General features: G+C 33.3%; 1 protein-coding gene across 4 annotated transcripts in view; it reads right to left on the bottom strand.

Annotated features, from left to right (window-relative positions):
• Sema3e (semaphorin 3E) overlaps window positions 1–15,701 on the bottom strand; it is a 275,022-nt gene that overhangs the window by 6,648 nt on the left and 252,673 nt on the right. For all 4 annotated transcript variants that reach the window (XM_020155039.2, XM_074064864.1, XM_074064865.1 and 1 more), the window contains exon 16: window positions 14,493–14,632. In XM_020155039.2, coding sequence (XP_020010628.2) covers window positions 14,493–14,632 — 140 coding nt within the window. The remainder of the gene's footprint in view (window positions 1–14,492; window positions 14,633–15,701) is intronic.

Below are 15,701 nucleotides of genomic sequence, written 5' to 3'. Positions count from 1 at the left end.
GTACTCAAACTGCTTCCTTTGCTTACTGACATTGTAGTTCTGACAGCTACATCATTCTTCTTCTAGTCCCCCATCCTTAACTGTCAGCATTTTACACTTCTCTTCATTATATGCTCACCGCCTACACATCACAAATTCTTACCAACGTTTCTTCAGTAGTGACCCAGAAAAATAGCCTTCTTCTTCATTATTTTTGCCACAATGTTAGAGTCCATTCCTCATGACTGTTTCTTTGACCTTGTCTCATAACAAATCCCTGAATCTTCCTTCTCTCTTTCTGTCATGCTCAGCTTGATTCAGTTTTAAGACTCTGCTGTTGTCTCTGTCCAGAGAGACTTTTTAATGCTGGTTACTTCTCATCCTGAGTGACTAAAGTATTGTCTTGTCAAACAGGCCTCCTTCATACCTCCCTCTCATATTACCATATTTCACTTGTTAAATTTTACACACTTTAGCATGCAATATTGCAAGCAAATATCTAACAATAGTCATTTCAGCTGATTTTATTTAAAAAAAATGGGTAGCAATCTAGCATTCTTTAAAATCTTTCCTTTGCTCTTGAATTGCAAACTCACTCAGATCACTATTGCTTATACAAGCAGATGAAAATTGTTCGCTTATGTGGATCCTGCCTTCTAAATCTAGACACCCCACCCCCGCAACAGTGTGGTGTTTCTCAGACTAGGGTTGGTGAAACAGGTGCATTTCTGGAGATTAGAGTTTTCTATAAGACTTTCTTAAGTTACTGTGTTTACTGACACAGTAATTAATAAAATGAATAAACTATATTGGGGATCACATGGAAGATCAACCTTAGTGTTAGTATTTATGTTTACCACAACTTCCGAACAATTTTCGAAGCCTTAATGTTTCCCAGATGCTAAGAAGAACAAAGATGGATTTAGTCTGTAAATGATATAGTCTGACCAAATGGAAATCAAACAGCATCTCTGTGTGCTAATATGAATAAAAATTTTTGAAGTCACTTGAATAAAGTGTTTGAAATGTTGAGTCATCACATGCTATAGGAGGAAAGCTTCATAAACACACATATATGTTTCATATGTGTTCCATATATGTATTCATATTAGGTTTATGGAGATAATTGTTTCGGTGAAAAAAATCATAACTTTAAATAGGCATTTTAATGATGATTGGGTTACATTTTATTTGTGTATTTATTTTGGTTTTATATTTGAATAAATGCTATAAGCATAAGAATGCATGTACTGTTTCATTCTTGTAAATATTGAATGATTATTTTGAGATGCATCATGTTACTATCCCAAGAAGGCATTTTACTTCTAAAGGCAGGTGGTGAGGTGACCAGTGTATAATTAGAACCAAATCTCCCTTTCAATATTTCTTCTGCTGTCACCCCTGCACTACTACTTGATTTCCTTCTTCTAAGTCTTATCCCGAACTTATTCTTTCTTTCCTTTCCTTGGTGAACTCTTTTCTACTGTCTACTATTCATTTGTCTTATTTCATTCTGTACCTAAACTTTCATTTCCTTTGTAACTACTTCCCTTATAGCCGATGAAGAATTTTTGCTTCTTATTGCAGTGCAATATCACTCATGTTTGTAGCAAACAAATTGTTATTTATATTATTTATAATTTCTTTCCATGAAACTTTTGTCTCATTAATCATAAGCTTCTTTTTCTTTTATCTTTTTTTTGTTGTGGTACTGGGATTGAACCCAGGGTCTTGTGCTTCCTAGGAAGCCACTTTACAACTTGAGCCATGCCCCAGCCTCAACCATAAGTTTCTCAAGGGCAAAGGCCCATTTCCTTATATTCCTGAATTACTCCATATATGAATTCAAGAACACAGTGAAGAAAGAGAGCATATTAATTTGTTCATAGGCTGCATGGGAATGGGCTGCATGAATAAGAATGTATTCAAAAGTTATTCACACTTTCCAGGTATGTCTAAAAATAATCTGAATAAGGAGGAAGCAAGTATGACTGCAGGTATATCACTAACTGATGAGAGGACTGCTTTCTGGGTATACATGAAAGGTAGTTCTAGGACAGTGCCTTTATCTAAAAAATGTCTGCATATGGACATCTTCAGTGAATAGGATCCTTTGCTATCTCTCCACTAGCTCCTCTGAGACTCAGTGACACATGAGAACATATGAAAGCCATTTAGCCTAGTTTTTTCATCTATGAAACAGTTTATTCTAAAAAAGAAACAAGAAATAAATATGTCTTTGAACAATGGAATTAGGGATAATTTTTTAATTTTTATTGTCTTGAAGTCTGGTATAAACGTAGTATTTCTTTTATTATCATGAAATTCAAGTTTGAGAAATACTGCATGATATGCATGTCAGGTCCAGGCTGGTCCACATTCTAAGAGATGGATACCTGACAGTTATCATGGGAATCATCTACTTCAATTATTTACATGTTAGTCGTACAGTCTTTCTCAGAATTTTGGTCTCCCTTCCTGTTTATGGTTAAACCACATTATATAGTCAGGATTAAGAGTCTCAGTCTGGAGGGCCACACACTTTGTCGGTTATATAACCTTAAAAGTTAAATGTCTTTCTATGGGCTAAGAATACCTAAAAATAAACAAAAAGTTAAAAATTTGTTTTTGAAGTCTTCCCATGATTTAGTCTTTCTATGTTAGTTAACTTGGGTACCTCCAGCATCAAATCTTGATTGCAGAATTGTTTTTATCTGTGTTTTTTTCTGTCTGCAGATCAAATTTCCATAGTCAAGAAGATGGTACATAATATACCATTTCTATAAAATATTCTTTTAGGCAACCTATATGAATACAGAATTTCTCACTAAAATTGTTTTAATATTCTTAACTATAAAGATTGATTCAGTATGTTTCATAATGTCAAATAAAAAAGTAATTGAACAAAGAACTCTACACATCTGGTAGCTGGTCAGGAAAAGCAGTGATTTCCATGTGTATTAACCATATGGTTCCACACTCTTCATAGGACAGACAGACATGGACCTTGAACTGGTTTAATTCAGAATATATTTAATACTGAAATCAGTTTAGTCAAAAAACCCCACAGTTCATCTCTTTATTTTTATTTATCTGTCTTGTCTTCAACACACACAAATGGTTGACTTATATAAAATATATTTAATATGACAATGTAAAATTTTTTTTATGAAATACACTTTCTAATGTGAACCTGATAAATGATAGAAATAATTACCTGGTAGAGACAGGGTGACCTGCTTAATAGTTCATTTGGGGGAAATCTATCACACTCCCTGGAGAACAAATGTGGAAAAGGAGACTTCTTTCTGATATCATAAGTTTCTAAAAAGTCATCATGAGTAAGACCTCAAAACCGTGTTATAACAAAAATGTTATACTCAAGACATCAAACAAATCAAAAAGACAATTTGGGACATTTATATTTAAAATGGATTAATATCTACAAGATGCAAAGAACCTGAAGTCAATGTAAAGAAAAATGCAAGAGAAAAAATGAGTAAAGCACAGAAATAGATGATTCAGAAGAGAAACACAAATATTTATTACCAAAGTCACATTTAACCTTACTAATAATCTTACAAATTCAGTTTTTTTAAAGGTACCACATTATACTAGAAGAAAACAATCATTAGAGAAGTAGATGACACCAAACTTTGATGAAAACATGAACAAACAGTAACTCAAACAAACTGCTTTGAGAGTACAGATGGTGGAGAAATTCTGAATGCAAACCAGCAATAGTTGTATAAGTAAGGGATGTTGACAGATAATAATACAGACACTTGTGTTCAGATCTGCAAAGACTTTCTTCCCTGTAGGAATAATCATTAATGATGTCACAGAATAGGCTAAATACACTCACCCTTAGAGGAATGGACAAGTAAGAGCAAATGGATGTATGCTATGAGATATTAACTAGCATTCAGAAAAAATGAAATGAGATATACAGTATCAGAAATAAACTGTAAATCATTGTGATGAGTTTAAAAAGTAATAAGAATAAGATCTATAAAATAATAGATTTATTCTTACAGCCTATGCACACTCAAAATGTTGTCAGTTCAATATACAAAAAAAGACTTGGACTTATTTCAATCATTAGAATGCCTAGACAGGCAAAAGCAGGTAGGACAGTGGAGAAAGGTGGACCAGGAAAAATAAAGTCATTAAGAAAGGAGATTTCTGTGACCAATCACAACAATGCCACAAATTAAGTCATGTAATATACTAAAATATGTATCTGAAGTTAAAAAAAAAAACAAACAAGTCCCCCCACCTCAAAACACCTCTAGGTTTTGTAATGATTAGCCTGGTAAAATACACTAAATTTGTTTCTTAAATCTGTTCAAACAATAATGTATTAAAATCATAGTTTCATAGGATTTTAGAAACTGATCAAAAATAAACTTTTAAGGGGAGTGTTTTATTAAAAGTTTCTATTGATAAGAGTATCAAAATAAAGATAAATTAAGGATATAGAGGATGAAGTAAAGATAATGTTCAAAACCAAAAATGCTATAAGGCACTGTACAATTACTGTAACTGAAGTGCCATTTGAACGCTAAATCTCCTAGTGAACAAAGGCACAAGGAAAGTATGAGAAATTCTTAGACTCAAAATGTCTCTAAAATATACTTTTAAAATTACTTCTTATGACAATTACCTAAGCAGGAGAAAAATCCCTCTTGCATGTTCCCATGAAATGAGAGAGGTGCCACACAGAAGTAGCTGCACAATAGATACATTTGCGTTAAGTCAGTCTCTCAGTATAGGGTGAGGACAAGAAGCCTGAGTGTATTTCAACATAAGCTGTTCTAGATGGTTAAAACAATGCAGTTCAGACAAACAGTTCTATGCTGCTATTTCTTCACACATATTTGCTTTATATTATGGCATTGTTTATATGAGCCATACCCTCAAACTGAAGAATTGGAAAGTAAAGGGAATTAGTATTTTTTATTATTTGCTGTATATCTGTGTACTAGACTAGCTGCATCATTAAATACCCATAGGCAGACTGATCTCAGTGGGACAGAATATAGAACTGTGCCTAATTCCATATATCCATGAAGATATATTTAATTTTCAAAGATATTTGGTATCCTTTTGGAAAATCATTAGAAGAGAAGTCTATTTCAACCTCTCAATCCATTCCTATTCTTAGAGCAACCGATCTCCATGTATATACTACAATAATAGAGAAAGTTAATTGGCTAACTTACTAATTTCTCTATAAGTAAACAATATTTGAGAAATAGGATATTATAAAAATACTCTTATCAAGGCTAAAATATTTTAAGTTCTGAATATTTACTGATATTAAAAGGCTGTTAATTTAGAAAAGATAAGCATTTTTAAATGAATTGAAAAAAAATCAAACTTACTAACCAGATGTTTCAAATGAAACACGAGTTCATGCACTTTATGTTATGAAAACAAGAACAACAGAGAACTAACATTCATGCGAAACCAAACCCTATGTTTTCAGTGCATTCATGTAAAGGAGGAAACATAAACTTATGGTTGTCATAGATTCCTTACACTTCCTGTCATGGGTTATACTGGTGAAGGTCAGGAAAATATGAGTCATTCCAAACAAGATGGTAGAGGAAGAATGAGACTGTACTTCATAATTGTCCCAGGTTTGATTACCTAACATAAATTCAATATTAAAAGATATAATTTGTGTACCCTATTTTTCTTTGTTTTGTTTTTACAGGAAAAACTGTCTCCACAATGCATTGACTCATCAATAAAACTGAGTTTTAATTTAGTCTGTGCATATTCAGCACAGAAACCATGAACTCTAGGTTAGGTGGAAAGAGCTGCTGATGGGTAAGTTAACCATGACTATTAGATTTCTCAACAGTATTTAATTGACTTTGATGAATTTATACTACTTATTAACTGGTGTCAAAGCAGAGTGGGAATGTGACAACTTTTGGCATAGAGTTAAAACAAAGAATTAGGAGTGAATTGCAATTGGACTTTTGATTTCAATTTACACTTTCTCTTGGGATTCCCATAGTAAGCAAGCATTTTGTAATTCTTCAGAGACTACACAATTCTTACAATGGGCTATTTTGAAGTGAGAGTCTTAATTTTTAAGTGATGTAAATAAATATTTTCCCCTAAATGGAGAGTCTGCAATGGAAAGATCATAAGCACCAAGAGGAAAATCCTCCCTCCATACTCACCAAAGGACACATTATATAAATTAAAATGCTGGTCTTCTGGAACATTATCTTCTTTGTATACTTTATCCCATGTGGAATAGGCACAAAAATATTTTATGTTTCTTGGGGTTACCCCCAAATTTCCTCAGAGGAGATTTATGAAATTTATCCAACTTACTTCTAGAACCCCACCTTGTTACATCATCATTAGGGCATACTATGATATTATCAGAAAATGAGTAAATAACAAAGTCCAAATGAAGGAATTTCAAGAAGTTATTCACCTAGTTTGGTTTTACCAAAAATTTACTGCAATGAATTTTAACATTCAGCAGAAAGTGATGTCTTAGCTTTTCATTAACAGATATTGTTCCCAAAATACGGAGATACTTTTCACAATGATACTCATTCAGTAAGACTTCAATGTATCTGAGTTTTCATTAAGTCTTTTAATCAGAGGTTAAGTCTTTTTGTGTGTGTGTGAAGAGATACATAGTAAATAACACTTGAGGCTTTGTGAGTTGTCTGGTCTCTGCTGTAACTATCCCACATTGTCCTAGCAGAAAAGAGCCACTGACACATGGTGAATAAATAGACATTGTAGTTTTCAAATAAAATTTCATTTCTGAAAGTGGCACAGGGCCAGATTTGTCCCCTCAGGTATAGATTGCCATTCCCTGCGTTAGTACAGGCAGGCTCACAGGAACCTATTGTCAGGTTAAAAATAGCATATTTCAAAGTGGTAATATTCAAACTATGTATCATATTAAGGTGAGGAATTATTCACTAATCTTTTGAGTAGCTTGAAGAAACCATGGTTATCTTTGTTATAATGACTTAAAATTAGACACAATAAATTAATAAACATTTAAATCTCAGCAAATAATGCATGATAAAATTTCTCTTAGTTTTAAAATGTAGTGTTTATGCATTTTAGAGAAAGAGAAATGGTTCAGTTTACAACTAAAAGTTCTAATAAGAATGAATTCATTTCTTTATGAATGTTAGGATTAAATTTTTGAAATTATATTGGAGGCTTATAAATTCAAGAATATGAAATTGCAGGAATTGAGAGTTCATAAACTAAGGCATTGGGGTGATTTTGTTGCATTTGTAATTTTTTCCTTCCATAACCAAAAGAAAATAATTTACATATTCATGCAATGAAGATTGGGCTGGTATTTCAAATAAAAACTGTATGAAAAATACACGTGAACCACAAAATTTAATTAATGATAGAAGGCCTTTGGAACAACTGAGCCTTGTTTCTGTGGATGAAATTACCTTGTTCACCTAAATAAACTATTTTGTTTTCTCCCAATTCAAAGAATGGGAGAATCCATTCTCTGTTTGTTTTAGAATCCAACCCTTAATTTTTGTCTATGATTACATTCTCTCTCACATTCTCTTTTTCTTGTTTCACAAGTTAACTGTATAATTACTTCTTTGTGGCTACTACCCTCCAATCTATGAATATAGCCAAACTACCTTTTTCTAAAAACAAACTAAAACTTATTGCTATCTTTGTCTTCCCTGTGTCAACTACTCTCTTTCATCCTAGACTTTTGATCCAGTACACTATACCAGTGGTTTCTCACTCAACACAGACAGATTTATCACTGTTCTTGCCACAGACTAGGTACTTTTCTGCATTTTTCAAAAAATAGTCTTTATTACTTTATCCCATTTGTCCCAAGTTCTATTTTATCCCAATGTCTTAACTTTAGTCTTCCTTCCTTCCTTCCTACCTTCCTTCCTTCCTTCCTTCCTCCCTTTTCTTTCCCTCCCTTCTCTCTTCCCTTCCTTCCTTCCACTTCCTTCCTTCTACTTCCTTCCTACTACACATAAACTACTTATTAACATAGGACATATAGCAAGCATAAATGAATGCTAACTATGATTATTACTTTTTTTACTTTTTTTTACTATTTCTACTTTATCTTTTAGAGTTTATCATCTAATTTTACCTTTAATGTAGGGTTTTCCATTGGTTATTACATTAAGAGTTCCTGTGGGTCGTAGTCACTTATTCTCCAAGGTAAGCTATGCTAATGGCAGCATCACTGCATTGTGACTGTAGAGCCAAAATTGAAACCAGACTCTCCGTGCTCAAATGCAGACTGACTTCACGTCTGTGTGATCTGCAAGTAACTTGGTCTCTCTGTTTCAGTTTTTTCATTTATAATGGGGATATTATAGAACTATTGCAAAGATTCAAAACACTGATGTATTTAAAATGCTTATGACAGTGCGTAGCACACAGTAAATGTTGTTTTATTGATTTTGTTGTATTATTCTTTTATTGCCCCCATGAATTTAATTACTTTACTAATGTCTTCCTGACATCTCTTGACATTTCAAATCTTTCTATTCTGATGGGCACATGCCAACAGTGGATCTCTGTCTGAAAGATGTATGGGAGTTTCCAATGTACCTTGTCCAAAAATTAATTCACTACCTTTCTCCCAAACCTGCTTCTCCCCACCCTCATATTATTTGAATTGTGTTACTACACCATCAGCCACACAGTCACCTAAACAAGGAGCATGTAATTTTTTGTTTCTCTTTTACCTGAAATATCAAATCCACTAATGTTATCTCATAACATTATCCTTAGTTCATGTGGTCAAAAATCATTTGTTACTACTGACTTTCCTAAATAGTTATCTTGGCATCTTGCTTATCTCCTAAGTCTACATTCCAGTTTCTAGAGTAATTTATCTGAACAGTTCATCTAAGTAAATGGATGCTTTGATCCATCTACTCATTTGCTTTCCTCACTTCCAGTCAAGGATTTACACAAAGCATATTATTTCTCAACTCTATGACATATGTTTGTGCCATTCTCTCTGCTACGTGTCTCTCATCATTCTGTAAGACATGGCTTAAATGCTGCCTCTACTATGTATCTTTTCCTGATTGTCCATTATGCTACATCTAAACACACACATTGGTTAGATGGTTTTCTTTTCTCTTGATTTCAGCAGAACCACAAGCAACCCACTATATTATAATTATTTATTTATATTAACTTCTTCACTCCAAGATTATATACTTCAAGGGCTAAGACAATGAGTTATTGATCATTTATTAAAGAAAGCTTCACATGAATATTAAGTTCCAAACATTAATTACAGACATTTAAACAGAAAGCAGAAGTTTGAAAAAGTAGAAGTTTTAAATGATAAAAATCTTTCACAATTTTAATAACACTGGCAATTATATGCAAAGTGTACTGCTACTTAGTATATGAGATAATCATTCATACATCATTTGGTCTTGAAGGAATGCCCCATAATAAGAGCTAATGTTGTGTCTTTGAACTTTAAAATTTATACTTTATTACTATGTCCCTGTCACTTCAATGAATACTTGCTCCATACACATCCCCACTCTCATATATTATGTACTAACTAAAGTGATCTTTTTAAAACCAAATCATGTCACAGCTTTACTGAAAACTACTCAGTGGTTTCCTACTTAATTCAGAACAAACACCAACACCCTTATAATGGCACAAAAGATACTGAGCTGATTCATGGTCAATTAGTCTTCCTGTTGCTCCTTCCCCTCTATCCACTCTGCTGTTCTATAAATGTATCAGATGCACTCCCATCTCAACACTCTTTTGTATCTGTTATTGCCAGTGCCTAGAAAGTTCTCCCACGTGGCCACATAACCTATTCTCTTACCTTTCTCATTTGTTTTTCAAATGTCACTCTCTTGATATCCTTCTTAGAGAAAACTTCCATGACTATGTCCTTAAAATTACAAACTCTCCCTATAAGTAATCACACTTGTATTTTTCCTTTATCATTATCTGATACATTAAATATTGTTCTTATTTATTATTGTTGTTCTCTGTTCTCCATAATATAATTTCTATAAAAGCAGGACATAGTAACTACTCAATGCATCATTTTAAATGATGAAGTAAGTATTCTTATAATTTAAAATATGGTAGTGAGCTAAACTATGCCAGATTTTCTATCAATATAATCTCAAATGATACAACACAATTACTGTGATGTATGAACCCTCTTATAAGCACAGAAAAGAGTTTGAAGAGCACTTTGAGAATAGAAACATTGACACACAAACTGTGTAATAATGATTCACTGTATCAGTTTAGAAGGGGAGCAGTTCAAATCATGGGCAGGTTCTTAGCTAAAGATGAGGAGTGCTGCCTTTGCTAACCAAGCTGATGCAGCATGCTCCCCTAAACTCTGAGAAAAGCATAACGTGAGGATCAAGGTGGCATCATGAGCATTTTTCAGAATTCAAGTACATGAACTTTTCTTATAAATGGCTTTCTATTTATTCTATGCCCCTAATGCATCTGAAACTATATTTAGATTCTGAATTTGTAAGATTTTGTGGCTTAGTAGAAAGAACATAGATACCTGGATCTTAACTTATTTGACTAGCTGTGAGTGATCAGGAGAATTATTAACATGCTATATTTCAATCACTTCATTTATAAACTAATTTTTGAGAATATAATGGTATAAAGTACACAAAATGTTCTTGATATTTAGACAGTGAATGAATGTAAATATTAGCACAGCTTTGGAGTCAGAAATATTTGAGATTAAACCTTGGGTGTGTCACTACTGTGTATGAGCAATAACCTGAATTTTAGTTGCTGTGTATATAAGATGGGGTGATCACATCTAACATGCTGTTGTGAAATATGAGAATAACAAGATAAGGCACCTAGCATGGGTCCTTTGTGTAACAGGTACATACATATTAAAGAATGACCTCAAAGAAACAATAGGAATAGGCAAGGACTTCCTCACTAGAACTCCATCAGTACAGCAACTAAGAGAAAGGATGGATAAATGGGACTACATGAAATTAAAAAGCTTTCTGTACAATAAAAGAAATGGTCTTTAAAGTGAAGAGACCACCCACAGAATAGGGGAAAATATTTGCTAGCTATATATCAGACAAAGGACTGATAACCAGAATATACAGTGTTCAAAAAACTAAACTCCCCAAAAATCAATGAACTAATAAAGAAGTGGGCAACTGAACTAATCAGAACTTTTTCTAAGAAAGAAATCCAAAAGGCTGAAAAACACACAAAAAAATGCTCACTGTTCCTGCCCATAAAGGAAATGCAAGTCAAAACCACACTAAGATTCACCTCACCACTGTTAGAATGGCTATTATCAAGAACACCACCACCAAAAAATGCTGATGAGGATGCAGGGGGCAAAAAGGAATCCTGATACACTGGTGGTGGGAATGCAAGCTAGTACATAATGTTTTCCATTTTGGAAATGATATGGAGGCTCCTTAAAAAACTAAACATAGATCTGCTCTATGATTCAGCAATGCCACTCCTAGGGATATACATAAAGGAATGCGACTCAAGTTATTATAAAACCACCTGCATACCAATGTTTCTTGCAGCACTATTCACAACAGCCAAGCTGTGGAAACAGCCAAGATGCCTCACTACCAACAAATGGATCAAGAAAGTGTGGTATTTATACACAATGGAATTTTACTCAGCCACAAAGAAGAATGAAATTTTGTCATTTGCAGGTAAATGGATAGAACTAGAGAACATCATCTTAAGTGAAGTTAGCCAGGCTCAGAAGGCCAAAAATCACATGTTCTCCCTAATATATGGATTATGGCACGGGGGGAGGTGGCACAAACAATGTACACACATGTAAGTAAATGTAAAAGTGATAAAATAAAAAAAATAACTTCACTTGTCAAAAGTATTCTAGTCTCTAGAATAACATCACAATAACTGGTGGTATTTATAGCAAATAATATTTTTATATTCACTTTATTTAATCAACATTTAGTGTGATTATAGAAACTAATAATATAAATAATCAGGTGATCAAGTCAAGGTCACAAGGTACATAAATATTTATGGCATTAATAAAATATGTGGAGATTGTGTTTCACATATTGTATTTAAGGAAACAGGAAACAAAAGTACATATTTGAAAGATTTTATGCAATCCAGAGATTAAGAACTAAATAACTGAAATTTTTAGGTGCTTTCTGGCAACTCACTTATTTAAAGATTCTAAAGATTGATTTGAGTAGAAATTTTATTAACATGAACATGTTCCTTCTGGGTAACTATAGAGAGCTGTGTCCATCCGGCACAAAGTGGAAGCTTAAACAGGCAGAATTCCCACAATCTAAGATTTGTGATCCATAAAAGGAAGAAGTATACATTCTGTGGTCTGACAAATTAATGACTTTTTATAGTTTGTAGCACCAGTCAGAACCTTAATAGCCTTTGTCAGGGCTGCTCTAAATAACATTCTCATAGGAGGTAAAAATCGGACTAGGTGAACCTAAAAATACTTTATAATTGCCTATAGTTGATAATGTGATTACTTAATATATGTCTCATAGTAAATGAGACATAGAATGACAATAAATGCAAAATGACCTTTAAATGAAACTCAGGACTCATAAAATAAACCTACTTTGAGTGTATAGCATATTCATTCAGCCTTTGATAAAGTCAGCAATTTTGTGTTTTATTTTTAGATTGTTAATAATTCTAGAGCAACCGTGAATAATCTGATTGTGAAGTATCTTTCATGTAGAGTAATTCAAAGTTTCACATATCTGTAAATATATCAGTCAGGGAAATTAAAATGCAGTTGAAAAAAGGGGCTGAGAATTATGGAAAAAGAGAATATATCATTAGGATGTGAAAGAATATAATTGACTATTGATGGATGCAGCATGTCAGAATGATTTGGAAAAAAAATTCCAAATGAGGCAGATTATGGTGTGCCCCAAATTAGAAATAGAACATAGTGAGTGAAGGAAAACACTGATGTCTTCTGCAGCCATTCAAGTGGAGCAACCTTGGAACACTCCCAGATCCTCTTCCTGTCACCAGAGTTGTGATGGAATTTAGAAAGTCATTTCACCTCAAATTTGTTGAAGTGGAAAATACCTTAATGCTAAGTGAACAATTTAATTTAGTGCAATAAACTGAAATATTTTTATATGTCTTTATTCTTTTGATACCATAAAATTTTGAATTTTCCTTTCCCAATTTAATTTCTATATTGCCTTTAATAGCCTTTGGTAAGTTGCGGTGACTTCCTTTCTAATAACTACTAAGAAGCCCAGGTTTACAAATTTAATTATTTCCCCAATGTACTATTTAATTATAGATCAAAAATTTTTAATTTCACCAAAGGCTAAAAAAAATCCTTTTTTTCTTTTGGTGATACTGGGCTTTGAACTCAGCTTCATGCTTGCTAAACAGGTGCTCTACTGCTTGAGCCACTCTGCCAGTCCAAAAGTAACTTTTGAAATCAGTAATTTGGGCTTTCAAAAACAAGTATTTAATTAATCCCCCATGCCAAAATAAAGTAGAAATCTCCATTGGTTTACTTTCTACCAGGTATGTATCTGTTAGCTCTCCCATCTGCCACAAGCCAGGTCTCTAGCATCCTTTTCCATTACTTAACTTGCAACCTTCTCTTTCCAGTATTCTCCAATATTAAACAAAAGTTATCTCCTTCTAATATAAACAAATTTTCTTTTACACGTTATTTTATAATTTTATTTTTGTAAAAATTGAATTCAAAGTCCACAGCAGCATCGATGATCTCTTTCTTAGTTGCTTTATGCCCTAGACATTCCCTTTACCAGCCAGCTCCCCTGACTCATCCTTTCTTTCAGTAACTGCCTTCAGGCTATTCCATACATGTGCTTTAAATGCTACCTATCTTTCCATCTCTAAAAGCAGTCCTAGCCATCCCTCTCCAGCCATTAGGTGATTACAGAAATACAATCTTCATCAACAAAACTGCCTGAATGGTGAAAGAGTTGATGCTGTGCTTTTGTTCTGAGTGGACAAGAACTGTAGGCCAGTGTGTCTCCTATATGATTTAAAGGCTTTATTTTACAACTTGTTGCTGCTGTTGTTTTAATTCTATTTTTCATATGTGCTATGGGTAACTATGTTTGCTATTCTCAGGAACACTATCTTGGTCAATGCAATTTAAAACTACCATTTTCATGACATGACACTAAAATTATGAAGCTATAAGTACTTATTGAATGGAAATTCCAATTGGCAGAATCTGAATTTTTTTGTATATTTATATAAAATAATTTATGTGTGGATATAAATATATGAATATAAAATCTATATGCATATGTACCTGCATTTTATATGTATAAAAGTCATATTTACAGAAAATTGATTATTTAAGTAACACATGTATAACACAACACAGTTTCACTCAAGTATCCCAAAACTTCTATCTACTGATCACACATTATACAAAAACACCATGGTGTGAATATACAGCTATGAATTACCTCTTCTTTTCTTGTTTCATGTCCTTTCTGCACAAACCAGATGACTTTTGCTTGTAAAGATCGTGGGGTACATTCCAGCAAAGTACTGTTGTTCTCTATGCCATAAGCAAGTCTCTCTTCGGTTTTATCCAAAGCATCTCCTACAAGAAGAATGTTAATATTAGCCTTGAAATTTTGATTTTACTGGTAAAAGTTGTTTTTAAAAAATCTAAGATATTTTTGTAAGCATATATGTAAATATCACAATGTATCCCCTGTACAACTATTATATGCCAATAAATCATAAAACAGAATAAAAAAGAAAAAATTCTTTATTCAGATCACTGTAGCAATGCAAGTAACTATTATTTGTTGATAATTTTCATGCAATGTCACTTAGAGAAATCAGTAAGAGGTTGCATATCAAAATCTAGGCATTAAAAAGGAAAGTAGTCTATGGAGTGGGATTGAAGGAAGCAAGTGGAACTTTGGTTCTAAAAGATGGGATCCTGAGGAATCTGTGAAGTGTACTGAGGTTAAGCTCATGGAAACTCAATGGCAACATCCACTGATATGGCAGGAAAAAGAAGGTAAGCCCCAGCTGTTCAAGTAAGGCATAGATTAAATTCATCTTTGCATGCAAAAGTGGAAATGAGAAATCTACATGATCTGGCATTACATAGACAAGTGTTGATGATACTTCTGCAAGGAATTGCACTTATCCATGTGTCAGACTCATTTGTAAGAAGAGAGAACAACATTGCACTAAGGATTTTTTTTGACTTAAGTGTTTTTGGATTATATGCTGTCTTGGACAAGAAAAGGCCTTACTAAACTTGAATTCAAAGTTGTAGCAGGCAAGAATACTTACTGTGGTAGAAAATAAAAGCAAGTAATTTTTTTCTTTTTTTGTTTTAACCATGATGAATTTATTAACTACAACCCAGGATGTTTTTTTCCCCAACACTTCAGTCTTCTTCATTTTCAAAAGCAAACCCTAAATTTTCCAACTGTTAAGGCTATGCTTTCTTTTGCCTATATTTCCACAGGTTTGAGTCTTGCACTGAATGCTGGTCAGCCTCAGTCCAGTAATTGATTCTGGACTACAATCTGTGAATGTGGGAATGACCAATCACTGTGCCCTTCCACCTGTTACTGCCTCGGGACCCAATGACATGAAACACAACCTGTTCATCATCCATCATAATGGGAAGAGTAAGGAAAGCATTT

Source organism: Castor canadensis, chromosome 2 (genome assembly GCF_047511655.1).
Source record: "Castor canadensis chromosome 2, mCasCan1.hap1v2, whole genome shotgun sequence".
Lineage (NCBI taxonomy): Eukaryota > Metazoa > Chordata > Mammalia > Rodentia > Castoridae > Castor > Castor canadensis.
This window is presented reverse-complemented; position numbering and strand designations above follow the sequence as displayed.